Raw genomic sequence first — 27,557 nt, forward strand, 5'->3', positions numbered from 1 at the left:
ATAAAACTTTCCAAAATCTAAAATGAAAAATTAACTTGTCTAGTTTTCCTAAGTGCTATCTGTGTCGTGTATCAAACTTGAAGGTTGCTGAAAGAAATTTATAATGTATAAATACTACACGAAAAAGTGTTCATAGAAAAAGAAAAAAGAAAATATAAAAAATCCAAATCATTGGTTTTATAATATATATATATATACGTATAACCATATTATAATTCATATTTATGATTACTCATATACATATTATAAACCTTGAGTTATCTGTTCTTAGGCTTAAAGAAGAACATTAAATAAAAAACCACTTTAATTTTCAGGTTTGTATTATGTAAAGAAAAAAACGTAGATGGAAAATTATCTGTGACTTATTCCCATGAATACATTGAAATCATCAATTCTTATTTTATTTTAATTCCTGTATTATATTCGTTTAACATTAAAATCCCATTTTTATGTAAGATGAGTAAAACGTGTTTGTAAGTATTCGAAAATTTTAGTGTCTAGAATTCAAAACCGGTGTGTATATTTCAAGTTCATGTGGTACAAGACTTCACATAATACTTGTTAAACAAGTTTTTTATTTCAATAATTCTATACTTATATAATATTCACTGGATTTTCTGATATTATCAAATGATAAAAAAATCTATTGTAATAAAAAGTAATAAGTGGTTTTTTTGGTAACATTAATTACTTAGAACATTTCATTGAACTCGTCCATGGCTAATATATGTCAACGAACAACAGTAGGTGCTGTACAGGTATACAGGTATACAGGTATAAAGTTAAGATGAAACTAATAATCATTTTGATTAGCTTATTAAATGTTTTTTTATGAATAGCATTAGTTTTTATAAAGATGAAAACAATTAAATGTATAGAAAAAATTGGTTTCAATACTTTTTAAAATATGTTAGATTTTATAGTATTAAAAAAAAATTTAAATGGTAGTGATACTAATATCTATATTAGATCTTCTTCTTCGACTGTCATATCCGTTAACGAACGTTGGCAATCATGTTATTTAATCTGAATAGTGATATCACAGATGTATTGAACCACCTTCTGAGGTTATCCATCCAAGACATTTGAGGTCTTTATCGGTTCTTTCTTTCAACTATTTCACCCAAGATTATTAATTGTAGTAGATTATATTTTTCTGGATGCCGCATAACATGTGTTAGATATTGAAGTTTTCGTGTTTTCATTGTTTTCACTACTTCAAGATCTTTATTCATTCGTTCTTACACGATGATATTCGTTATGTGATCGCAACATCTAATTTTTAATACTCCATGATATATCCACATCTCAAATTCTTGGATTTGGTTGGTCGAAACTTTGGGAAAGTGCAAGATTTTATTTCATAAAGAAGTACGGTGAATAAATAGCAATGAATCATTCTTATTCGGAGATCAACGCTTAACTGATGACTACAGAATATATTTCTCATTTTCACAAAAGCCGCTTTTGCCTTTTCTTTAAGACATCTTATTTTATGAGAATGATCTCTTTACATGATTTTATCTAGGACATTTATTATATAGTGGATTCCCGTTGCCTTTTGCATTGCGATATTACTTCTGAAAGTAATGTGAATCATCATACCAAACTATCAATACTTAATTTACACCATGACAGTCTGGTAAAGTTGCCGCTGCCCAATCACAGTTTATATTTGGTCTAAGAATGTTTATTGTTTATTCTTACTTATCCTGTATATCTAAAGGACATTTTTTTTGGACTTAAGATTTTCTTGATGATTGGAATCGTTCACCTTGGAACTTTCTGCTATTAAGAGCATAGACTTCGGGTTCGCTATACCCGTATTTTAAAATACTCCCCTTAAGAGTCTATGTTAGATACTCTAATTTTTTATCATTATTCTAATTATTTTAAAAATGTATACAATAATTTCACTCATAATATGAGACTATAACGACCAACAGGTATATAAATTTTACTACAAATTTTTTAAATTGAAAATTTTTGATTTCCAAAATGAAAGTCACTAGTTCTTGTATATATGTATAGTCGTATAGTGAGAAAACATTTTACTGCTCAACTAAGCATATGTATAAATATTCATATCGATAAAAGGTTACCAATAGGAATACAGATTTCAAAAACTGGATATTTTAACTGGATACTTATGTCGTTTTACTTACTTCATCACGACCAGCGGTGTTGTAACATTATTTTAAATCTATAATAAATTATGTTTTCCAGAAAACGGTTTTGATAGCCATATTTAGATAAATAATAGGTAAATATCATGTATTTATAATTATTTAATATTAATAAAAAGTTTTTCATATTTTAAGTGCTTAACATTTTAAAACAATCGAAAAACATTATCGACAAAGAGTTTGAGATATTTCAATTATTGTTAAAATATGACTGCTTTATTAATGATGTGTTAATTAGTTTTTATTTTTATTATAGGATATATCTATAATAATAATGCTTATCTATTATAAACCTATAATAAGGATTCAGTAATTCAGTTACAAAGATTAAATTAAGGAACTGTTAATATATATAATTATTTTAAATATATTATAATTGTAATACCTATCTATATAATTCTTTTGAAAAAGTATTTTGATGATAGCTGATTAATGACATCTTCATTTTTTTTGTAGTGGCTTATATTTCATATATACTCTATGACATAAAAGTTACGTGTTAAGTGTTTCTTGAACACTTTGGTAAGGAATGTAAGTTATAATACGGATAATATATGTAATGTCCAACATTTCAATGCGCGATAGAGTAAAAATTCCTTGAATATTGTAATGATTATGTCCTTTTGTAAGTTTGTTTATGGTTGGGGGTATTTTAATTTTGACTGTAATAACAAATAACCCATACTTTTACAGGTCTTCCAGAGTATTTTTTTTATTTACATTGTTTCTTTAGATGTACATTTTGTTATACTTTGTGTATCTGATTGGAAGACAGTTTTGGTTGCCATTATGTTAAATATTAAAATATATTACTGTAAAATATTAATTTTTTAAAGTAATTTAATATAAATTTAATATTTTTCGTCCTTGTCAAAATGTAGAATTTTTATAATAATTAAAAATTGTTCAAAAAGAAACATCTTAGAAGATTTTTAAAATTGGATTTATGCTACTGAAAAAGTAAATTAAGTATATTAGATATCACGTTTATAATGCTATTAAATTAGTAATTGGTGAATGTTGTAAATATCCACTCATTTCATCCACAGTTTGAGATTAACAAAAAAATATTAATAAATTGTAAATAATATATATATTATTAATTACTATTTCATAGTTATACAATTAATACTTGATATGGTTAAAGGTTTAATTTATAATTGAAAACATATACAATAAATATTATACATGTTTTGTATATATTTATATAAAAGAAATAAGTAGTAATTGATATTTTATTTTAATAGATCTAATTTTTAACCAGAATTTAGTAGTAGAGTACTTCTTAGACGGCTTGAATTTCAATATTTATTCGTTTAAAAGTAAATATTATAAGTTTAAACACGATATATATTTTCTACTATTAAATTACCTTGACATTTATTTTAATAAGATATTAATAATATATAATTTTGCACGAGTACTCTTAAACAATAAAATACGAATCTTTATTAATTATATGAACTCTTTACAGAATTATTCTATATGTATGTATAAAAATAAAACTAATACACCTGACACTTCACGGCCATAAAGTTCCAATAAATGTAAAATCTACCGATTTTGATACAAGTACTTCGTATTCACAAGTGAATTCGATTATAGTTTCCTTGTTACATTTACACTCATATTTATATAAATGTTAAAGCCGAATACTATTAAAAAAGATTAACATGTTGATGAACATTACATTTTATATTTTTTCCACAAAATCATCCAAAAAATGTCACTTTTTCATTATTGCTATAGCACTAATTTTTTTGGTAATATTATAACATTAATTTACTTGTAGATCGTAAATTGTGAAGTTCTTATATCAACATTTTCATAATACTGCTATTGTAGTAATATACAACAAATTAGTTTAAAATTATAACTATTGATTATATCTTTAGTCAAGGTCCCTTTTATTAAATTTTTACAAAAGTAAAATTATGTTGTATAAGTATGCATAAGTAAGTAAAAATAACCTAACAAGAGTAATTACTTAAATACTGTTTAAAAAAAAAAATATTAACTAAAACTTCATAAAGTTTCTATTTATTTATTTTTTTTATAAAAATGTTTAAATCATTTTCCTGCACATAGTGGAACTTCACAATTTTTACAATTAAATGAAATACATGACACACGACACATTTGCTGTTTTTCGAAGACGTCGATGAACACTGTCTGTATTTGTTTTGTAATATTATCGTTGGGCATTATTAAAACAATTATACCGTTATTATCTGCGATTGTCACTCGTTCACAATCGTCAATACTAAGAAAAACATAGTAGAATTACAAATAGAAACAAAAATAAAATATAGATTCCAATTTAATTTTAATTTTTCGCTTTAGGTTGTGAGTACCCAATATCTCCCTGTGATTTACTGAATCGAAACAACTGGCTCTTTCATATGAGATTACAGAACATTTTACTGCTAAAGCAGTACTACTATTACTAAACCATTTTTACATTACTGCTATCGCAGTAATATTTAAGTGTCCCTTGGTATTAATTATTAATATTACTGTTATGGCAATAATATTAGCCTTCTGTTTATTAACGTCTCAATATAGTTTAACAGTGACAAATTGAACTTTTTTTTTCTTGATTCACAATTAATATTTTTACACCAACCACCCAAAAAAAATTGTCACTGTTATCCAACAGGTGAATTCATAGATTTTTAGTGGATAAGTAATGAGTATATAGACTAATTGACTACTTTAATTGGTATGTAGACTAAATATATATCCCAGTATCACCCCTAAACCAATTATACTTTTATTATATGACAAATCAACCCACCCATTAATATTTCTGTGAATCACGTGATTCAAATATACCTCTTTCAAGCCGCCACTGGTAATTAAAACTATTATTGTAATTATTAAGTAGGTACTGTACAGCGAAGATTATAAAGTCGTTTTGATCCAGTCATTTTAATATGAGTAACTGTTCTAAATTATAAAATTATAAGTTATAACATTTAATAGTCTTGTAATTTTGACGAGTGATGATTAGGTATTACAAGTGGTAGAATTACAATAATAGTAATAATAAATAATAAAAATGCACGCCTTATCAAATAAGTATTATTGACAAAAATTTGGATAAAAATCAATTTATAAAAAATACTATTTATATAGTAATAAGTATTTACAGACCGTAGAAAATAGTGGCCAGAACCAATTATAAAAAATAATTATTAAAAAATACATATATACTACGTAGGTATTACTTAGAATATGCATATTATATCAAATAAAAGTATTTCTGTTTTTCTTGGTTAGTAATCGTTGCATGAAAAATATTTATTTGGAATATGATATTTTGTGATGTGGGAAAAAATAAAAAGGAAATGTAAAAACTTTTGTTCGAATTTCATTTCATACCGGGTTCCACGATTCAAAATTAAATATGATTCTGTGATTATAATATTTATGGTCTGTTTCGTGCAAAGCAAACGCGTGTATACCATGAATGTACATCATTGAACTCGAATGCCTCGGTAAAATAAATTTCACATTTTAATAGTTATAGTATTTGTGCGTTTACGAGTTATCAATGTATAGTTTCGTTATTTACATAGATTTATGTTTATACTTATAACCATATTAACCCATGGAGGACTTCAAATATTAATTTTCAATTAGTTTATGTTTTAGTAAGAAATTTAAAAAAATAAATAAATATTTTTTTATTTTATTTGGTTTATTTTTTTTGCTTATAGAAAACTGAAAAAATGTGTATTGTTTAATACTATAATAGTTTTTGAAATTATTAAAATCGAGATATCTAAAATAATATTAAATTCACAAGGTTAATGAAAATAAAATATTAAAACATCAAAATTTGTAGCTGAATCAACTGTATAAAATGACTATTGTCTTCTTATTTATCAAAAAAAAAAAAAAAAAATTAAATTAAAAGTATTTTTTAAATATTTTATAGAACATAAAAAAATAATTAAAATATTAATACAATATGAATTATTTATCTATGTGAGTCATAAAAAAAAACAGTCAAAAGTTTGATTATCTTTATTATCTTGGGAAATATTAACGCAATGGGTATATCTTCGTTGGACGCCTGTATTTTGGTACTATTATTATGACGTCGTTATTTTTTAGATGTAATATTATTGAATAAGGTCTGTAAAAAATTAGATTTAAAATATTATTTCTAATAAATTGGCGAAGGACATTTGCATAAGAACAAAATATCTAATTATCTTTGTTACCGTTTAAAACAAATTAATTGATTACATTTCTTTTATTATTTTAATAACTTTTTAATTAATTGACACATATACCAATGTGTGTGTGTGTGTTTGGGTGTTTATGTCAGTTGCATAAGCCGAAGTAGTGTCAGGGAGATATATCCCTCTCCTCATAAATAGTTTAAAGTATCTTTTCAAATTATAAAATGATGACAAAAATAAAGAAATTTTCCTAATTTCTGATTTCTGAAAACATCATCATTATCAATAAACATAAAATATTAAACGACAAAAACATAGATCAATTCATTCTACTGGTGACCCTAAACATTTGTTTTTTAATCATTATATTCCTTCTATGTATGGACAACTGAGTTCAAAGTTAAATGAACGATTTTTGAACCATAAAAATACTATATCTGACTTTTGTTTTCTAATTTCTAATGAAACTTACAATAACCAAGTAATCAAAGATTTAAGTGAACTTTATTCAAATGATATTGATCAAAACGTTTTTGAAGTAAAAGTAAAGCTTTGGCGTACACATTTGCAAAAATTAAGTGTGTATGGATTTCTAGAATCTAAATGCTCTTGATAAGTACAATAAAGACCTCTTTCCAAATGTATTCAAGCTACTTTCATATTTTTGCAACACTACCTGTTACATGATGTGAACCAAAAATAAGTTCTATCACATTAAAAATAATTAAGATCTTTGAAATTCTGTTGGTAATTTAAGGCTTAATGGATTAGTAGTTCTAAATATTCATCGTGAAGTCGATGTTAAAGTTGAAGTTGAGGAGGTTATTAAAATATTGACAAAACAAAACCGTCATGCTGACTTTATTTTATAAAGTATACTATGTTCATTTAATGATTAAATGTATACCTTAATGTTTTCTCTTATTTCATATTTATTTATTTTATTTATTTTATTCTTATAGATTATATTATCATAACATATTGAGAAGATGAGACTTTTTAGTAATGAGAAAAAAAAAACGTCATGAATGCATGTTTATTATGAACTCCCCTTGAAAAAATCCTGCGTACGCCACTAGTGTGGGCTTATAATAAAAATTAAAGTATAGTAAGCCAGTAGATATTTTAGCGGGGTCATTGCGGTTCACTCAGCATAACATCGTATGTATGTGTGTGTGTGTGTTTGTGTACGGAAAAGTGTAAAATTGCACAATATACAATGATCTCTGACCGTCAAATATACATCCGGACGGGAATGGATCAATTCATACGGAACAGTAATGACAAAGTGTTGATGCATACATGTGATGTATACGTCGGACACTATGTTATGTACTATACGGTATATGTGCTATAAAACTGTATGTAAATTATATGTGTAGTTCTGGTTTCTTTTTGTATCAATATATATATATTGTATAGTTAGGGTTATCACTTGCGAAAAATACAATTATACGCTTGTTCAAAGGCCATGGCAAAAGTTACACCTCCTCGCAATAATCCAGTTATCCGGTGATGGAGGCCCGGCAAATTGAACTAAATGAAACGTCCGGTCTTTATATTATTGCCACACTGCTGCCGCATGGTAGGTACACGTTTAAACGCGTGGTCCCTGTAGTACCTATATTATAATAATAGCTAATAATTAATGAACAACACGTTGGGCAATGTTTGAAGATATAAACATCGAATAAGACACTGCAGAATACATATATTGTAGCATGAAAGTAGAATATAACATCATATTTTGCTCACATATATTTTGATAAATAAACTGGAGTGGTTTTACTTATGTTGTATTACATTTACTTATCACGTGTTTACGAAAACGATAGGCGAATACTAAATATTGAAAACTTATCTTTATATAAGGTTCTGTTTGTGTGTTTAAAGTGACTTAAAAGATTAACATTTTTATTAAATATTTTCAATAATAAATTATTGACATGATAAAAACAGTTAACCAAAACATTTTTTTTTTCAAATGAACAATAATTGTTATATTATTATATTTTCTTCGAACAGTTATATAATATCAAATATAAATAACAAATAAAAGTAATATAGGCGACATATATTTATTTACATTTACCTATCTGTTTATTTATAATTAAAATAATATTTATAATTTTAGTTAAGCATTTTAAATATAAATTAAGTCATAAAATATAATTAACTGCTTACAATATTAATAATATTTACTGTTAAAGGTTTAATTAAATAATTGAGGATAATAATAATGAAATTAAATTAACACGATTTCGATAAAAAAAAAAAGTTAAAATCCGATTAAATTGCATTTAAACAATTATAATTGTTTGTTTGGGTATATTATAAGCTATTTTAAAACAACCAGTTCAAGAGTTATTAAATACTAAAGTTTAGAAAGTAAACACTTGTTAATGTTTAATAATGAATTTATATGTATTATCGCATTTCTAATTAATTTGTAGATTTATTTTTTTTCCATGTTTAGTTTTGAAAAGTAAAATTTATTTAAAAAAATTATCATTAATAAGGTTTTTTATTCACTGCAATAAATTAAGTAAACACACATCTTAGCAGTATTCACTATATAATAAAATATATCTTATAATTATTTTTACATTAATTTATAGGTATCAAATAACATTCTAATAAACAAAAGCTAATGAAAAACGATGAATGAATTGAAAGTAATTCTAATGTATTTTGTTTAAAAATAAAAATTTTCAATGATAGTTATCATTATTCTTTTGTTATAAAAATAAATAATGTAATATGTTTAAGTCATATTCATAGCCGTATTATTGATTTAAGATATGCTTTAGATGTGAAATTCGTGGGAATAATGTAATTAACTTTAACTAGATTCCATTAAAGTTAATATAAATTATTTTTTAATTCTTACACTAATCATTTAAGACTAAATTGACATGTGTTCTAATGAGTAATGAATAATGATCGTCGAATTTTGATTATTGTTTTTATTATTTTCGCATTTCAGTTAAAGTGCTTTGTCATTGTTAATTACATGAAGTCGTCTCTTATTTGACCTTCCTCTATATTTAATGATCCTTCAAACGTTTTACTTACCACTATTTATGCAAACAATATCTCCTCTCACCTTTTTGTATGATCGTATTAAACTACTTTGTAACACACCGAATTACTAATAAACAGCAATTTTATTATATTTTGCATATATTATTATTTACTAGATATTACTCGTTTTTATTCTAATTTATTTGCCACTCTTAAAAGTAATACATAACCAAGGAAATAATACATACCTACTTATTATTTAAAATAATTTGAAATTATTATGTATATAATATGATATTATTATTTTCATTTTAAGCCAATAATATCTGTAAATTATATTTAACTAATTTTTATATATGACAGGTTATTTTAAAGGCACATAATAAAAATATAATAAATAATAATACAAATATGCTTATTTACAATAATTATTTATTGACTACATATAATTGGTTTACCATTTACTTATTTATTGTAGTTCATTATTACTATTCTGTAGACTATTTCTTTATTTAGTTATGTATAATGTTTGTTAATAATATCAATAATATTTAATTTGAGTTTTGTTTTGTGGTATTTATGTATTATATATATAAAAAAAAAATTATTAGATACATAAAAAAAGTATGAGAAATAAAAATTCTTAAGCATCAGAATTAAAGTGTATCTAGTGTAAAATATTTGCTTCAAACATATAGAATTATTTATATAAAACAAAACGTTAATCTTACCCGTTTGTCACGTTTTAACTAACACATGCGATCTACTCATCGTTGTGATATATAAAATATAAATATATATTTCTTATGTATTCTGTTTGACTGATTGTTTTGAAGCCTTAAATGCATTACTTTTATTCCAATAATTGGTATATATATAAGAACTATAAATTATATATTATTTTAGCCTGGAGATACAGGAGGTAATAAAATTGGTGATCTAGTTATATTTAATACTTCATAGAAACCATATAGCTATACATTTCACTTGATTTAAATTTTACAAATTGAAATGGAAATTAAATAGTTTTCTATTTTATTTTATTTATAAACTGTGTTACATTTAATTTCAATTTCTGTAACTTTTAAAACCCGATTATATTGTATAAAATTAAGAATTAATTTATTCTTAAAATTAAAATCATAACAAAAATGTTAAGAATATTAAATTCATCTTGGCAATAAACATTACCAATTTCCAGAGAATCTTTTTGGTATTAACTAATTAACATGCTTTTTTTGAAAATCCTCGGCATTCTATTTCAACTACTTTCCAATCCAAATCCCTAATGGAAAAGTGGTTCTTCTTTATTTGCAATTCGAACTGACATTTATTCGTCTGACAATCCTATATACTGTAATATGTATGATTCACTGAGTGTAAATATAATATGTATGTATACTCCAAGAAAGGTCATGTCAGTCAGTAGATCACAACGAAGTATAACTCAATACAATGATCTTGAAACCTTGCAACTCTTGCTAAAGATAATCACGCACGTTTGCTTTTTCAACACGCATATACAAGTCCTAATGAATTTGGATCGTACTTCAAATTATGATAAGTACAATTATAAACATATATCCACTACATTCAGCTACCAGTGAGTTACAATTTACAGCTTAAGGCAATTCATAAATATGGAAAATATCTCCTGCACTCAATGTTTTGCGACAGATAACACTACTTTAACATCAGACAACAAACAAAAACAAATTAAAAATCGGGGTCGATATAATCAACTTGATTAAAAGTGTTTAAATGGCAGTGTATGATCCACGTATGAGAGATACAGTGCATCAATCGCGTTAACACGCAAACGAAAAAATTGTAACCCAATTTACAATACCATGTAATTAATGAACCATAATCTGACCGTTGTGAGTCTCAGACCAATAGTTGTATATAATAACAATGATATGCGTTTATAATATTTATAATAACTTATATTTGGCCTTGGAATGCTATTTGTAATTTTTGCATCATATATCCATAAATAATAGCCGAAACTTTCATATAGCATAGATTTTATCTGATCATATTATATAATATGTTGTATTATGTATCGGTATATATTATGTACAAAGGTCTAAACTATTCAGAGGTCAATTAGAACGACATAATATGATTAACCAGTGAATACTGTTCTTCAATAAACATGACATTTTATACAGATATACTCACCAAATCACATTCTACTGATAAAGTTGAATGATACACAAAGCTTAATTAATTTGCTCTCTGTTTTTACTCTGTTATAATAGTATAATCGGATTTATGACTACTATGTATGTCTGTATAGACATACATATTAGTCGCAGATCTGATTCACTACCTTTTATCTTTTTGGTTTGACTATCAAATGTATATAAATCAAAAGTTAGTGGTATGACTTTACTTCGTGAATAAAATCTATTATACAATAATATACAAATATTGAATATATAATCTTGTACTGAGAAAATTTATATCAATTTTATTTGGTACTCCAATTGGGTAGAATTTGGAAGTATAGAGGTACTATGTATCCCGACCAATTTTTTAAAAATTATAATGTGTGTCTAATATAGTAGGACCACGTTTTATTGGGGTTAAAAAAATGCCAGGTGTGCTTTTTTTTGAATTAATAATGTTTACCTGTTCCTCTTTATTTTTTCAACATAAGCACCGCTTCTATTGAATAAAACACAAGAATAAATATGATACATTTTATTAATGATTTAAAAATTATTTATGTTTGACTATTTTCAAGAATTCTATGGATGATTTTTATGGCACTTAGAAAATCATTAGATGTAACATTATATATGAACCATGTGATATTTACCAGTATAACGATTAAGAGTACCTATATGATCTTGTTTGTATTATTTATTGACTTCTTCAAACACCGGTAAATAACAATATAACAATCTAAAATATGTCTTTAAATATTAATTTACAACATAAATACAGTTAAGCATGATTTGACATACCAACAGAAAGAAAATACAAAATTTATAATGTAAACGACTAATACTTACGTTTGCTTTCAATTATTATGATAAATGTGTGTAGGTAATTAAACTATTGACGTTATAATTGAAAATGTATAGCTGTCAACTAATTTCAATATAGTTTTAGAATAAAGACAACTAAAAACTGGTTACTTAGGTTTATTTGAATATTACTAATTAAAAATTTATTAATTTCTATAACAATGTTTTTAGTTATTTAAAAATTTAACTTACAAATATTTAAAAAAAAATTATTTACCGAAAATATATATAGTAATTAGTTGCAATAAAAAAATTACTATTTAGTGACTAAAAACGTAATAATTAATCTGAGTATTGAAAAAAAAAATAGCATTGAAGTTAATAAAATTAATTAATTGGCAAACATATTCAAATTCAACTTCAGAGTCATTAAAAAATTATATAGAAAAATTGTTATCGATGTAAATAATAATAACTTGATTTAATATAATATAAAATGATAACATACAATGAGGAAGGAAAAAAATCACTTGAAAACTGGTTGTCGTTAAGGTGATTCATAAATTAAACGTGAATAAATATAAAAAAAAACGTTTAGTGTTTAAAAAATTTCATCTTCTTTTCTCTAGCAAAAAATGTGATCATTTGCATAGTAAATAATATGCTTTAAATTTAATATATGTGACTTACTCTTGTATATTTATATTCACTTGCATGGCAACTAAAAATTGCATACCCAGATTGTATATAGTAGTAATCGTGTAATACATCTTAAATTAAATCAATAGACATTTTTTATTGACTTTTCGAGGAATTCTGTCATTGACCCCCTTTTTTTTTTAATTGTAAACAAATTCTATGATAACAGTCCAGCGTGGACATTTTTGATTGTAGATTTGTACTCTTCCGGGTGCGTATATTTGTTATAAAATGTACTATGAGTTCTGGCAATTGAAGTGAAAGCATACTTTTTGGTGAAAAAAATGAAACAATTTTTCGCACCTATTACTCAACATGAAAATCGTCAATTCACAAATGATAAATTTGAAATTATTTCTAATTATTAATATTTATTTATTTCCTAATTTGTATGCATATTGTAAAAAAATTATAATTTGCTCATATTTACCTTAACATATTCGTAATAGTTAACATTGTGATTATCATTGGTTCTAGTAATTTAATACCAACGACACACCGCAATAGCTTATGGTAGGCCTTTACGGTATAGGTAGATGATTGGGTAAGTATATGTAGGTACCCATACCCAACGTATTAATAATTTCGTCAGGGAATACAATGTTATGTAGATTTAATATTATTGTAAGTAGATAAATCAATGTTAGTACGCAATTAAATTTGTTGATTGTATATTAAAATAATATACCTACTCGACAAGACGTCTCTTGTACTGGTCGTATCTGCACACTGCAGGCCTTCGTTGGGAATCGTTTACCCATGTATTGTGATACATATTCACTTTCGGCCTCGATAATATAATCATCACAATAATCAGGCAGAAAAATAATTTTTTTTTTTTGTAATTCCAGTCAGATGATTTCATGTCAATTTCAAAACAACAATTATTTTATCTCGCCATTCGATTTTCAAACGATTAGTTTATATTATTTACAAGTTTAATAATCGTAATGATTTTAATTTTGTGTCAAGGTTTTTAAAGAAGTATAGTCAATTTTTAATATCGAAATACATTAATATATTTTAAATGATTGTTGTTTTGTTTTTTTGTTTATTTTGTTATAACATTAATAGACAGTACCTATGTACTTTTATAGATGTAGTAGAAAAGTAAAGTTCGATTACAAAGTTGAAAACGAGAAAAAAATCTATAATAGCACACATACAAATATAAATAATACAATAGAACATCCTTAAATTATAAAACATCAGATTTTAAATATCAAATTAATTGATGTAATTAGTTGTATAATAACATAACATTAAAAAAAATAAGCTCTCCTGGTGGATGATTTTTAGATAAGAGCTTGTAAAAATAAATGTTCCCTCATTTAATCTAAGAAAGTACAATGTATGTAGTCAATAGATAATTTTAAAATATAAAAACCTTTTACTCGTAGCTCAATTGATTGTAGTCATATAGTCTGGAAGCTAAACAAGTAAAAGTTCTGTAAATTAAACAAGTAAAACTTCTAAAATGACTTAAGTATACTGTATACTTATATATTTTTTAAATAATTTAACTATTCTTTATTTATTCTTTTATTTATTATACCATAATATTATTTTTTTAACTAATTGACTAAATGTTTATATTGTTATGTGAATAAAAATATTGAAATTACACAACACTAAAATAGAATATTTTGTTTTTTTTTGTGTAAAAGTATTAAAAAAAAAAAAAAAAAAAATGTGATTGAAATGCAAAATAAACTCAAATAGGATATGGGTTATAAAATAATGAAATAATTACTTGACATCAACAATACATATATGCATACGAATACTACTATATCTATAACAGTAGAATGTTATAAATTAATATGAATTACGTTCCTCAAATTGGCAAAATAATAAAATTTGATTTTCAAATCTTTGGACTAATTGAAAAATGAAAATGTATGAAAATGACATAAGCATATACAACCTATCAGTTTTTTATTGAAATATTGTTTTTTTGTATTTTAGCTTTGTATGGCAATTGTATGTCAAAAAAGATTTTGGAGGAGTTGAGAAGAAATAATAGATACGTTGGTTAATTCGTTGGGATGAAAAACTGAGTCAGTTGAAAATTAGGTGGTTTATGTCATAAACCATAGGGTCATTGTGAAGAGTGCAGAGTACATTATTTGATAGAACACAAATCAATACAATTACGAAATATGTATAGGTATGTCTAAATACGATGTATCATTATTAATATTATCAAAGTGTTCTTTTAGTTGCAATACCAAATAAAGTGTTAACGAATTGATTACCATAAGTAAAATGTAAAATGCTCTTGAATTTAAATACCTATATGAATTATACATAGATATAGAATTGTAGGGTACTATAAAATGGTCTACACTCGATAAAGTGTATTCTACGGTCAATCAAAATTAACATTGTGTGGAATTCCATAATAACGTGTTTATGTATACCGACATTTAGTCAATATTATTTTTGAGCGAAAAAAATAAAAATAGTAACTGACATCACCTAATGTCCGTCTGCTCGCGTTCATATTTTCAGCTAACGTGCGAACAGTTTTCATTGCTCTGTTAAATGATTATCGGCCAACGGTGGCACCCAGTCCTTATAATTATCGTGTGCGCCGTGGTAACATTTTCATTGTGCGCTCAAAACATTGCTCGGAGTACAGATTTTATCTAATCAAAGTCTAAAAAGGTATCAACAACGTTCTGTACAGTTGGTGCTGTATAGGATATTGTGTTGAAAAAAAAAATGATCATAATAATGGTTCAAACGAATTAGTCAAACTGTACCTAACTCGTTTGCATATTTTATGAACTATATTTTATACGTATTGACACGTGCGGGTATCGGCTCGGCCGCACGAGTCCGCGATCTGAAGGTACACAAACACAGAACGCTAGAACAGCCTCCTGAGCCATTTGTTCACCAGTCGAATATGATACATACTCTAACCGTACGCGCAGTTGTAGCCGTGGGAAACTGACATTAATACAGCGACGCGTAATGCTGGTGGTAATTACTATTGGAGAAAATCTCGTCGGGCTCGTATCTATATATATATATATATCGATATGATTTACTTATAACGATAGAAATCGCAGCTAATATTCGTACAGGTATCCCAACTAGTTTAATTCGTATTGCAATACATACTAATCTGTATGTGTGTACCTACGGCAAAAAGAGTATTTAGTATTCAGAGGCATGCTCAGGAATTATAGAGTGGGAAGGAATTCGAAAACAAATTTCTACAGTTATTAAGGGTGAGTTTTTCTCTTAAACATTAAAATAAATATTCAGTATAACCGCACAAAAAATTATAATGATAATCCCCCGTAATATCCTATAATGTAGAAATATGAAATTTATACGTGTCTGGTATGGAATAATTATTCGTATTTTTATGTGTTCTTTATATTTTTTTATTAATACGTACTTCATAAAAATGATAGAAAAACAGATACAAGTTCAATGGAGTTCTACTACTTCCTCTTCAGCAAGCACCCACTTTTTTATACTATTACTACGTAGCAGGCGGATATCCAGGAGAACTTTTTTTTTTTCGGGGGGGAGGGGTTCAGCAAATTTAAACTTACTATTTGTAAAAATATAGCATATGTTGAAACAATAAAATTAATCAATTTATTGTGTTTAAACAAATACAAAATATTAAACATAATTAACATAATACATAACATACATCATATTCGAATTTCCAGGGTTAAAATAGTTATCACCTAATTACAACACCGTATCAATTCTTCTTTTTCTTTTTGCGCATTCATCCATCACTTCTTCTTCTGGATTAACTTCAATCGTCCTGTTAATATTTAGCTGTTTCTTATTATTATTATTTATTAACGCCCAAAAAGTAAATGATACTATATAAGTTAATCTACTATCTCAAGTTCATGGATACGTCACTGCTACGTAGTACTGTCTCAATGAGTTAATCGAGTTATTCAAATTTTCGCAGACGTCCGATTCCGTTTCACGATTCGTTGATGCGTAAGAATATCATTCGTGACCGCAACGTTATTGCGGTTCGCGTGTACACAATAAGTCTTTATGATCGCGGGCGGAAACGGTGGCCACGGCCGTTCGATCGTGCCGTAGACACGTCGCCGTCATCGACTTTGCGCGCAAGTGATCTTCGTTTCCCTTCGTGGTCGTTTTTTTCTCCCGGGCATCGGCGGCGGTACGCGCGCAGCGTTACACGGGTACGTGACGCGTCCGCCGCACCACCGGCGGCTGCACGAATCGCGATGCACTCTCATTGGTTTTGATTTTTTTTTTACTCTTTCCATGTTCGCGCGAAACCCGTACACCACACCACGTACCCGTGACACACATGCATACGTAACGAGCGCGGTGTACACGTATGTACGTGCAGTGCGGCGCGTTCGAGTTGTCGTCACATCATATTGTCGCCGCGAAAACTGGAAAACAGAGTGCCACAACCGTTGACCTATACCACGTTCATTACGGGAGTCGGATCGTTTTTCATTGAGTCGACACACGCACAAGCGTGCCGGCGCGTACGCGCAGGTTAGGTTGACCGGACCGGTTACCCCGGAGGTGGGGCGGTTCCCCGCGCGGCAATCGTCGCCGAGCCGGCGGGAAGGGGCCCGACGTCCACCGGGTACGGGCGTGTGCGGCGTGTGTGCGCGCCCGACGAGTGTGCGTGTGTACGGTACGCGCGCTCGACCGCTGTTGCAGTAAGTACCGCGTCTCATGTCAGTCCGTCTGACATAGCGTCCTCCGCATACCGCTCAGCTCCGCGCGGGTCTTGGCGTGTACAAAAGTGCGCTGGTGCGTGTGCGCGCGTGTGTTCGTCCGCTCGTGTAAAACGCGTGTGTGCCTTCCGCGACGTGTGTGCGTGTACGTGTGCACGCGTATGCGATATACAATAACGAAACACCACGAACATCGCGGGTCAGTGTGCGCCGGTGCGTGTCAATCATTCGCGCGCGCGCGCGCGCCTATTTTTCAAATTTTTTTTTTCCCCTCATTATTATTATTTTTTTTTTTTTTTTTATCGTTTTCTCTCCGTTCTCTCTCGTCCCCGACGCGCCTTCGGTCTCTCGCGAATATATCTGTTCACAACAACCTAATGTACCTACTGTACGGTACGTTCGCAATACGTACAATAAAACTATACCGATATCAATAACAGTACATACATATATATATATATTTAGTAACACAAACAATATAATTCGTCATTAATTACACACGCGTGCACTGTTCGATGACGGTCATGCCTTATGGATAAATCGGTAGCCCGTGTACCCGCCGGACCCGAACTAAAGGTTCGTAACAATACAATAATAAAATCGTGTACCACCTGTACGTCATATTATTGCAGTGCACATGCTTTTATGAATTTTTAACATATTCTACGCGGTGGCGGTGCGTTATGCACGTAACAGATAAACCAATACATCGATCTACGTTGATGACCTTTCGTCGGATGTGTTTTCGTCGTTCTGTAACAACAAAATAATGATAAAGCTGAATTAAAAATATAATAATAAATTAAAAGAATTAATTCCCTTGACACGAAATATCACGTTTATGCGACAAAGATTCGATGGTCAAACGGTTTTTCATTTCTAAACGACTGCAATGTTCTTGAATTCGTATCCGATTGATCTTAGAACATAAAATTATTAATTAAAATTAAATCGTTAAAATCATTAAAATATCTACCGCTTTGTTCTGCTCGACTAAATTCGTCCACGTTTTGTTATTCGGACGAAATTACGCGTGATCCGATTTCTTTGATACTATTAAACTTTTAAAATTGTATTTACATTTATTTTCAATTATTATACTTTATATAATAAAACTTATGGTTTATGTGATCGATATGCACAAAAATAATTAAATGGATTTGAAATATATTTGATTTTTTCATACCATAGAAAGGAAATATTAATTCATCGTTAAATTCTTCGTAAACACATTTTAAATCAAATCTAAAATATGTATTTATATTTCTCAAAACGAAAGTTGAACACAAATCATTTATCTTTCAATTTCAATAATGATTATTTTCAAGGTGGTTGAGTTTATTATTTAAACCGTAATTATTAATATTTACAAATGCGTACAAAGTTAAAACTAAGTTGCTATAAAATAATAGATTTAACTTTATTTTAGAAATCCAAATAATTTAATATTATTATTTATTTTACTTATCAATACCATGAATATTGCGTCGTAACAATTATTGTTTTCCCAAAATACACGCACTACATAAAAAATGTTTTCATGTGTCGCAAATTTACAAGAAATATTATTAAACTATGCTAATAAAATTTATTTTAGTATCACATATAATTATTAATACTTGTAGACCATTAATTTAAAACTTCTTTCACCTTTCACATTTATGAGTACATAAAATAAACAATTTACGATTTAAAAGAAAATATCTGAGTACGGACATATATATATAATATCGGAAGACTTATCTTCTCAAGGTCTGTGTATATCGATAACAATAAAAGTAGGTATATATAGTAACAGTAATATACGAATTCCTAATATTCATTGTAAACTTGAAAACAAAAAAACGAAATTCTGGAATATATAAAGTAGAGTAAAAACTATTCATAATTAAAATATAATACAAATTTTGTAGAATTTTAAGAAAATAAAAAATGAATACCAAACGAATATTTTCTAACTTGTTAATGAATGTATTCTTATACCGAGAAAGTGTTATTGTACTACATACCTAAATATTTTTAATTTTATTATATTAATGAACCAAATGTTAAAATTGAAAGTACCATACAAATTTTGGTTTAATAGTGTTTAACAATAAAAAGAAAACAATAATACGAATACATCGATAAATTTTTTAATAAACGTTTGTTCTGTATAGGCTGAAAATTTCAATCTTTGTTGAAATGAATACATTTTTTGTAATGATAACACATTATGTACGTTTATCGTTAAAAAAGTAAAAATCTTAATCCAGACGAAAATATTTGTATAGAACGTTATCAATTTCGCATGCCTACACCCTACTGTATATGGAGGTAGCATTTACATTTCATACTCGTTCCACCAATAGCGGTGTCAATCACTGTGGTCAGAAGTAATCGATATACGTATGATATGTATTATGTTTATATATATATATATTTAGTTATTTTTACGTTGAGGTTACTATTCAAACTCGAGTGATAAATCGAATATTTCACTTACGCAAACGTAACGCCATGCAGCTACGATTTGCGCGTAGTCCTTTTTAACATTATAATGTGTATATGTTTCAATATGTTACATAAAAATAAAGCAAAACCTTGATGTACAATAATAATAGTATTATGATCGATTTCTTTTGTACGGCCGATTCGTTCAGTTCAAAGATTCTACCGTATTATTATTTAATCGAGATCATTGCAAACAATCCAATCATAAAATGTACCGCCACATACGTGTTATTTGTGATAATCGTCGTCCATAACGCATAGCACAGTTATGTTATATCAATCAATGGTTAGCTTATCTACCTTATATGCATGTGACGTAATGAAAATCAACGTTTTCATGTTCCAGAACTTATAGAATTTTTCTAATATTATCAGTTTTGTTTGCCACTGCAGGAAGTGAGCCAATAAGGAACTTCATCAAGGTTCTTTCCTATTTAGAATTGTAACTACGATGTATATGTATGAATATATGAACAAATGTACGCGCGCCGCGTACGTGAATGCATTTTCAGCAAAACAATAAAACACCACTAATAGTAGGTAGGTTATGAATAATAATTTTGATCGTAAGCATTACATTCTAGTGAAAGGAATCAAAGTATCTATAACACAGAGACCAATAAGTTTTACAATCAAATTTCACTTAAACGGCAAAAAAAAAATATTGAATTAATTTTAATGTATGCGCGAAGCTATTTCGACAGATGCAGTTATTCAAATTTTGGAATCGTTTTATAATCGATTATAAATGCGGTTTCCCTAACTTGTTGTGTGACATTGTCGATTCATGAATGAGGTTCAAAAACCTCGGCGGCATCAATTCTGTATTAGAGTAGGCAGTGGCACAACATTGTGCCACAGCCTATGTGCGGGACCGGTTCTTCGGTGTCGATGATCAGGTGCCTAACCCGATATTTTGCAACAACGAAACCGATCGCTAGACGACGGATAGAATGGATAGATGTCAGTGCTTAATAAAGACTTAAATCGTCAGGTACCGTAAAATGTTGATGACGTGGCTATACCAATGGCGGCAGTGTTAACCGACAGCCCCGGGCGTCCCGATGCAATATAATGCGTAATAATTGCGAATGAACGTTTTTTTTTTTTGGCACACCCAAATATCAACTTTTCGCATATGAATTCAGTGCTTAATTTCCTTCCTGGACTCTATCAGATATTGAACAGATGTGGTATTTTATATTGAAATTTCTACCTTAAGCATTATCGACAAACATGCGCGCGCACACACACACACACACACACACACACACACACACATATATATATATAAAATGTATGAGGAAAAACATTAAGTCTTATAATAATTAAAATGTATTTAACTTAAATAAAGATAATTTTCTATGCATCTCTATGTTACACTAAAAATAAAAATTGTATAAAGGAAGATAATATATTATCAAATAGGTATATCAGAAATCAAATATTATAATTAAAGTACCTAGTTATAGTGAACTACTAATGAGACACATAAAAAATATTCTCATAGTATTGTAGGTTATAACAAGTAACAACTAGTATTTTTTATCAACAGGATACATTCGTTTAACTTTAATGAATAGACTACTTATATATTACAGCCATAATAGGCCACTACCTGGATGATTTTTTCAATAACAGTGTTGTGTTTAGTGGTATGGAATATTGGTACAAAATGCCTGCAAGCATCTAATTAACTTTCGCAAGCAAATCGAAAACACAACTGAACGCTAATGGTCTAAATTACATAAATATTTTCTACGACTGGTGTGATGCAAATTATACACAGGAAGTGTGTTTTAGTTTATGTTACACTGACGAATATGAGTCAAACTTTTGTGAAATTAAATCCATTAAATATGTCACGTTTTATTGATTCTGGAAGAGTAAATAATTCATCACATCTTTTTGAATTTAGCTTATTACTTTTAAATTATATAGAAAAATATGTTATACTTCAATTGCTGTTATATAATGCGCATACTAATTTTTAACAAAAACATTAGTAATTATTTGTTATTTTATACAATAAAGGCATATAGTCAGTGGTGTATTGGTATGTATACGCGGGTATACGCCGTATACCTATCCTATATTAATTTTTTGTGTATACCTAATGTAAAATATTATTTTACGGGTATATGCTTCTAAAATAACTCGTAAACCAAAAAATATTTATTTAATAGTTTGTTGGAAAAAATTGTTATGAACTATGAAATTTGAATGAAATATTTTTATGTTGAAGATTACAGTTTACAGTTTTATTACAGTTTAATGTATTTTAAGTTAAATTTAGTAAATAACATTTTGAAAAATTGATGTTATTAAATATAATTCGGAGTATTGACATATAAATCTGTATCAAGCAATTTATAACGCACGGCAAATGTATATCTTGTGATATATTTTATAGTCTTATTAGAAGTTAAAACATGTAAAGGGTATAATTTAATTTATTCGAGCGTAGCGAGAAAAAAATTGTCAAGCGAAGCGCTAACATTTTTTTAGGATTAATATACATATTTTATCAATACGTATACCCCATATATTTCCCAATACACCACTGCATATAGTAGATAAGAATTTTTGAGCATTTTATTTTAGTTTGTTGTATGTTTAAAGTTGAATTAAACCAAAATTATAAACATGTAGATATGTTTAATTAGTTTAACCTTTTCCTTTTAAACACAGTCGTAGAAGTCTTTATACGACCGTAGTTTTAACTATAATATTAATGAATAATGATTTTTTTTCTCTTAAACAACATTTCTGGAAATTTTCATTAATAAAGTTGTTATAATCCGTAGTATTTAATTTTTTATTTCGGTGAATTGTGAATCCGCCAACACTATGTATATTCAGAATTTTGAATTAGTGTCAAATAATCTAGATTAAAAAGTCAAATTTTCAAAGAATAATAAACGTAAATAAGGTTTTAAGTATAACTTTTAATGCTAGAAAAGTACATTTTTGAGTACTGGAAACTCTTCTTTTCATCCGATGAGTTTCAGTGTAACGTAGTATTGAACGCCCCGCGATGTAATACTTGTCAATATACATCTGCAGTAGGTCACGCGTGTCTTACACATAACACCTATATGTTTTGCACTTCAAATAGGTAACAACATAAAATGACTACAAATGATGTAGGTAGAATGACATGGAATAAACAAGAAAAAACAGTTGAACAATTTTATTTATTTATTTATTTTTTTTTAATATTATTCGTTTTCATTATTTTTGGTATAGATGGCTAAATTTCAAAACATTATGGCCATAGTATTTTGTGTGTCAATTAAAATACATTGAAGATCATGCAGCATACTTATCAAACCGTTATGACGTTATAGCTTTAATGAGGTCTGCACAGTCATTGTGATAAATCCGTGGGATCCTAGCGCGCATAGTAATTATCATTTTATTTTCGCAATGGTTATCCGTAGGTGGAAACTCGAGCTTGATAAACAAAAAAAAGAAAGTACGTCCTTTTCTCTCCTCCCTCTAATTGCACGGCAACGGTCGAAAATTGTCTTTTCAATCGGACCAGCAACTGATCATTAAGTGATGCACATTTTTGCAGGCCACTGCAATTTATTATTATTTACATAGTGATATAATATTGTTATTATATCACTGCTTTACGATAAAGCGTGTAGCTACACTTAGCTTCGTCAACAGTCTATGGAGTATTTATAGATACTCACACGCGTTATTAACATGCATATTTTATATTTTTCTGAAATAAGATTCTTTATTATAATTCTGATAATCACATAATAGACAATAACATCTAATTAATCCACGATGGTTTAATTTTTGGCATATAAATATTTATAAGGTTTTGTGTGTTTAAGTCGAAAATTAGTTTGGCTCATATGTATGTTGTGTGAAGATTTGTATATTTAATCATTATAATGGTATAACAAACATAAAAAATATATTTTTTTTTTTAAATGTTGATAAAATAAAATTATGTGTACGTAAAATTATCACAATTGTTTTTAAGATTAGGAATTAGGATTAGTTATTCTTTAGTCGTATGAGCGTGTTTGTACATTAACTATGTGTTTCGTGTCTTATAGATTCAATGATTTTGTGGACTATTAAGAATTCAAGACATGCGCATGGAGAACGGTTAACTAAAATATTGTTGGCCTCAAAATCACAAAAACAGGCTTTGAAACTTCATCGTTGAAGTCTGTTGATTACGCATTATATCACACTACAGGGGAGGCTGATACGCCATGCTTAACTGCACCGATGCCGAGTGCACGTTGCACCATCACCATATCCACGTGGAATCCATTCAGCATCATCTTCAGGATGATCGACAACACCATGAACATTCCTCGGGTAAATATTTTAAATATTAATTATTTAGAGTAATTGAAAAAACATATGTTAAGAGAATTATTTTAAGGTGTAATATAAGATTTTAAAAGATTTGGTAATTACAATTTAACGAAACAAAAATGGCTGAAATTTCTATATAAAATTAATATTCTTCTTCTTTTCGTATCGGTATATAAAATTAGTGAAACGAGCTTTTGTAAAATTAAAATTTTTAATCATGGATGCGATTATGTGAAAAGAGTTGGTTTTAATTAATGTTAATACTTTGAACTGTTTTTGGGTTGCATGTATTTTAATGTTATGCATCGTTAGTTTTGCTAGAGCTAAGCGTAATAAATGTCCCACACATTTATTGAATCAAACTTTATCTTATATATTATCATTTAAAAATCGTAGGATGTATAAACTGCTATGAATTGACATAATGTAATCCTTTCAAAATTAAAACAACCATTCAATCGTACTTGTATTTAATGTTTTTAAAATAACATTTAGTATAGTCATCTTCCATAAGTATTCGTATATTATAATTAATTTTTCCATTTATTAATCCACTTAATAAAAAACATGATTTTTTCATTTATCAACTTCAAGTATTTAATTAAACTTACTATAATATTTTACTAAAATAGATTGCGGTGAACATTTATGTGTACCTAATATTACAATTTATACCTATATATAATGTAGAACATTCTAATTTGTGTGATTTAATCCATCATCTACAGCAGTGGTCAGCAATCTTTTTGGATCCTTGGACCACATTCACAAATTAAAAAAAAGGGTGCACATGAGGTGCACAAAAGGGGTCATGCAAAATAAAAAATTGATATGATATTCAGTGAAATTTACTAGTTTTGAAATTTAATGCGGACCGTATAAAAGAAACGTGGGCCGGAATCGACCCGCGGGCCGCCAGTTGCCGACTACTGATCTACTGGATACATTAAAATTAAAATTGTAGTATGTAAATATGTCTTAACTACATTGTGTGTTGGATAATTTAAACACAAAAGGGATATTTAAATGTTTCAACACCCTACCCTACTTTCCCCATAAATTATTTGTTGCCCTTCTAAAATGTATAAATAATATTTCTATTTTTATTATATTTAATTATATATAATAATTGTATTATTATACATAATATTCTGGATAATTGTATCGTGGGAATGTTCAGTCTATAGATGTCTATCTCAGTGATTCTAAGCTTATAGTTGTATCATTTAATATGGTTTAGTATGGCTCTCTTTGTAAATATAATAGATATCATATTTTATTAAGTTCACATAAAAATAAGCATAATTTATCCAAATACTATAATTATTTTAAACAAGAAGAAAAAAGTTATGTTTTTCGAATGTTTTTTAAATTGATATTAAACAAGATTTATAATCAAATCAATATTTTATACGGGTATTTACAGCAATAACATAGTTTTTAAAAATATTTTTTAGCTAAAAACAAGTTTACGAAGAATAAAATTTGGAAACATCAGATAATTCTGGGTATTATTTATGACTTGTTTTCAAAACTAATTTTGCAAACAATATTATTATTTATTATTGTTGGGTATTTAGAGAATCTTAATAGCAAATATTATTATAATATTATTTAATAAAAATATAATAAGTACAATAATTAATGAGTAATAAATAACAATAAGTAAAAACAATAATAATCTATATGTATGTATTGATATGTGTGTTCAACATAAAATATCGATATAATTATTTTCCTTTTAATTATATCACATAAAATATATTTAATAAACTTATAAATCAGTAAAAATAATAAAAAAAAAATCGTGATTTTTGATTAAAAATCAATTTTCCGGAAGACAGTGCAAAAATGTAATTGATTGTATTAAATAATATATTAAGATTTATGATAAATATGATAAATTGTATTTATATGTATATGAATAAAATAGTAGGTACATTTTTAATGATACCAGTAAGGTAAATATCTGAAAATTTGTGTTTAATTGAGACTTATGAGTAGGAATTACCCATACCCGAGGCGCCATGGGTAAATGGCCTCAACAACAGTGGTGATCTGATATGGAAGCGCCCTCGGGCGCCAGCGCGTCTCCGAAAGGCACTTTCACTCTCAGTCCCCTCGACTGTATATCGTCCTTGAATGCTGTGTACTCGGCCCATAAAGTTTACCCCTCCAATATTTAGGCCCCTCCATTCAGATGACCATGAACGACATACTATAATTCGTATCTATTATGTTTCTCAACAGAAAAAGCTCTTCTAAAAATACTTAAAACGCAAGCTGGGTTTAAAAATATTGAATTATGAAATTATAAATTTAACAACGCTAACATTTTACATACGTTTTTGTACATTTATTGTAATAATCATATAATATCTAATCTCATCAATATTTTTATCAATTTAAAGTATGTCCCAAGGTGCTTGAACTTTTAGAGTGTTAAAAATTACAGAAATTCAATTACTATACTTCCAACATAAAAAGTTAAAATATCGTGGTATATATCTCTGAAAATAGAAATGTAGGTACCTTTATGTACCTACATAAATTTATGTACCTTTAAATGTACCTTTACTTTTTTATGAGGAATTTAATTTTGTTAGACTGATTGAAAATTCAATATACGATTATATGTTAAGATTATGTATAATTTCTAATATAATGATTAATAAAATATTCAATACATTTATTAATAAAAAATAAATGTATATAAATCTAAAATTCTAAAATATTACGAAGTTTTACTCTATTTTTATTACATTAATATTTATAGCTACTTAGAATTTTTCAGTTAAGTTTGTTGTATTAAGACTAAAATGAATGCATTTGTTTATGAATTTCAAATCAAATGTTTATGATATATTTTTTACACACAATTAATATGAAGAATTTTTCTAAAAGTTATAAAGTATA

At 27.6% G+C, this 27,557-nt stretch overlaps 1 protein-coding gene across 3 annotated transcripts in view; it reads left to right on the forward strand.

Annotated features, from left to right (window-relative positions):
- The first annotated feature begins 17,735 nt into the window (after window positions 1-17,735).
- LOC112688589 overlaps window positions 17,736-27,557 on the forward strand; it is a 98,868-nt gene continuing 89,046 nt past the window's right edge. The window contains exons 1-2 of one of the 3 annotated variants that reach the window (XM_025561862.1): window positions 17,736-18,371; window positions 24,371-24,641. In XM_025561862.1, the coding sequence (XP_025417647.1) occupies window positions 24,533-24,641 (109 nt within the window). In that variant the 5' untranslated portion in view covers window positions 17,736-18,371; window positions 24,371-24,532. The remainder of the gene's footprint in view (window positions 18,372-24,370; window positions 24,642-27,557) is intronic. The other 2 variants (XM_025561863.1, XM_025561864.1) reach the window with 2 other exon arrangements.

Source organism: Sipha flava, unplaced genomic scaffold (genome assembly GCF_003268045.1).
Source record: "Sipha flava isolate LNK unplaced genomic scaffold, YSA_version1 39_pilon_pilon, whole genome shotgun sequence".
NCBI lineage: Eukaryota > Metazoa > Arthropoda > Insecta > Hemiptera > Aphididae > Sipha > Sipha flava.